The sequence below is a fragment of the Otolemur garnettii genome, unplaced genomic scaffold (assembly GCF_000181295.1).
Source record: "Otolemur garnettii isolate 467f Iridium unplaced genomic scaffold, OtoGar3 scaffold00189, whole genome shotgun sequence".
Taxonomy (NCBI): Eukaryota; Metazoa; Chordata; class Mammalia; order Primates; family Galagidae; genus Otolemur; species Otolemur garnettii.
Genome location: NW_003852584.1, coordinates 1553141 through 1554361, shown reverse-complemented (window position 1 = coordinate 1554361; position 1221 = coordinate 1553141). Strand labels below are relative to the sequence as shown.

The window sequence follows — 1221 nt, the reverse complement described above, 5'->3', positions numbered from 1 at the left end:
GAGGCTATGGTAAAACAAACATCCATATGCTACTGATGGAAATGTAAATTAGCATAGTAAGTATTTCAATATCCATTAACTTTTATATGAAAATCCTTTAAGCCTTGCATTTTCACTTGTTCTTACTTACATCACTAAGTAAGAAATGACCACTGATTCATTGGGAAATAGCAACTGATACTTAATGCACAAACTAAAGTTGCTGAATTATGGTTTATACCACTAGTATGCAGCTGTTAAAAAAGCTCAGGCATTATAAAAAATGCCCAGTTAAAAATAGCTGGGCATTATGGTGGGTGCCTGTAGGCCTCGCTATTTGGGAGGGTACAGCGAGAGGATCACTTGAGCCCAAGATTTGAGTTGCTGTGAGATGTGAGACCACAGCACTGTACTGAAGGCAAAGTAAGACTGTCTCAAAAAAAAGAAAACTTTCATAATTAGAAACAAAACACAAAACACCCACATAATACCCAATTTCTTAAACATTTTGAGTACCTTGTATTTATCCACAATTGGCAGCCTGATTGGTCCATCAATTGATCTATTGAAGTTTGGCAAATTATCCAGATATGGAATAAATGGTAATCCACTGAGAATATAACAATATCCATTTTAAAAAGTCAGCATAAATATAAAAAATTTTAAGTCACATAACTAACTTTAAACAAAAGACAACAATATTTTCATTCTACCCATGCACTTGCTCTTCTCATCCAACCAATTTATAACCCATTTCATCTCACTTATTCCTCAGAAAACTAAAACTGTAACAAAATAGCTCAGTACAAAGCTTCCCCACAAAGGTATTAACATTTAGAAAAATACAACAAACAGCCTACATGTTGTAATAAATTGACTATATTCCACTATTTAGTTTTTGTGGACTTTTCCAGCTCTGAAACCAAGATTCTATAAAGTAATTTCCCCTTTAAAACTACAATGTTTGGAGGTGGCACTCATACTCAGTGGGTAGGGTGCCGGCCACATACACCAAGGCTGGTGGGTTCAAACCCAGCACAGGCCTGCTAAAACAATGACAACTATAACAGAAAAATAGCTAGGTGTTGTGGTGGGCACCTGTTGTTCCAGCTACTTAGGAGGCTGAGGCGAGAGAATCACTTAAGCCCAAGAGTTTGAAGTTGCTGTGAGCTGTGATGCGACAGCACTCTATCCAGGGCAACAGCCTGAGACTCTGTCTCAAATAAAACAAAACAACAACAA

At 36.9% G+C, this 1221-nt stretch overlaps 1 protein-coding gene across 1 annotated transcript in view; it reads right to left on the bottom strand.

The window, feature by feature from the left end:
* The window catches only part of GSPT1 (G1 to S phase transition 1), a 40344-nt gene that overhangs the window by 10575 nt on the left and 28548 nt on the right, over positions 1–1221 (bottom strand). Inside the window, exon 10 of the mRNA XM_003800896.3 lies at positions 496–589. Coding sequence (XP_003800944.1) covers positions 496–589 — 94 coding nt within the window. The remainder of the gene's footprint in view (positions 1–495; positions 590–1221) is intronic.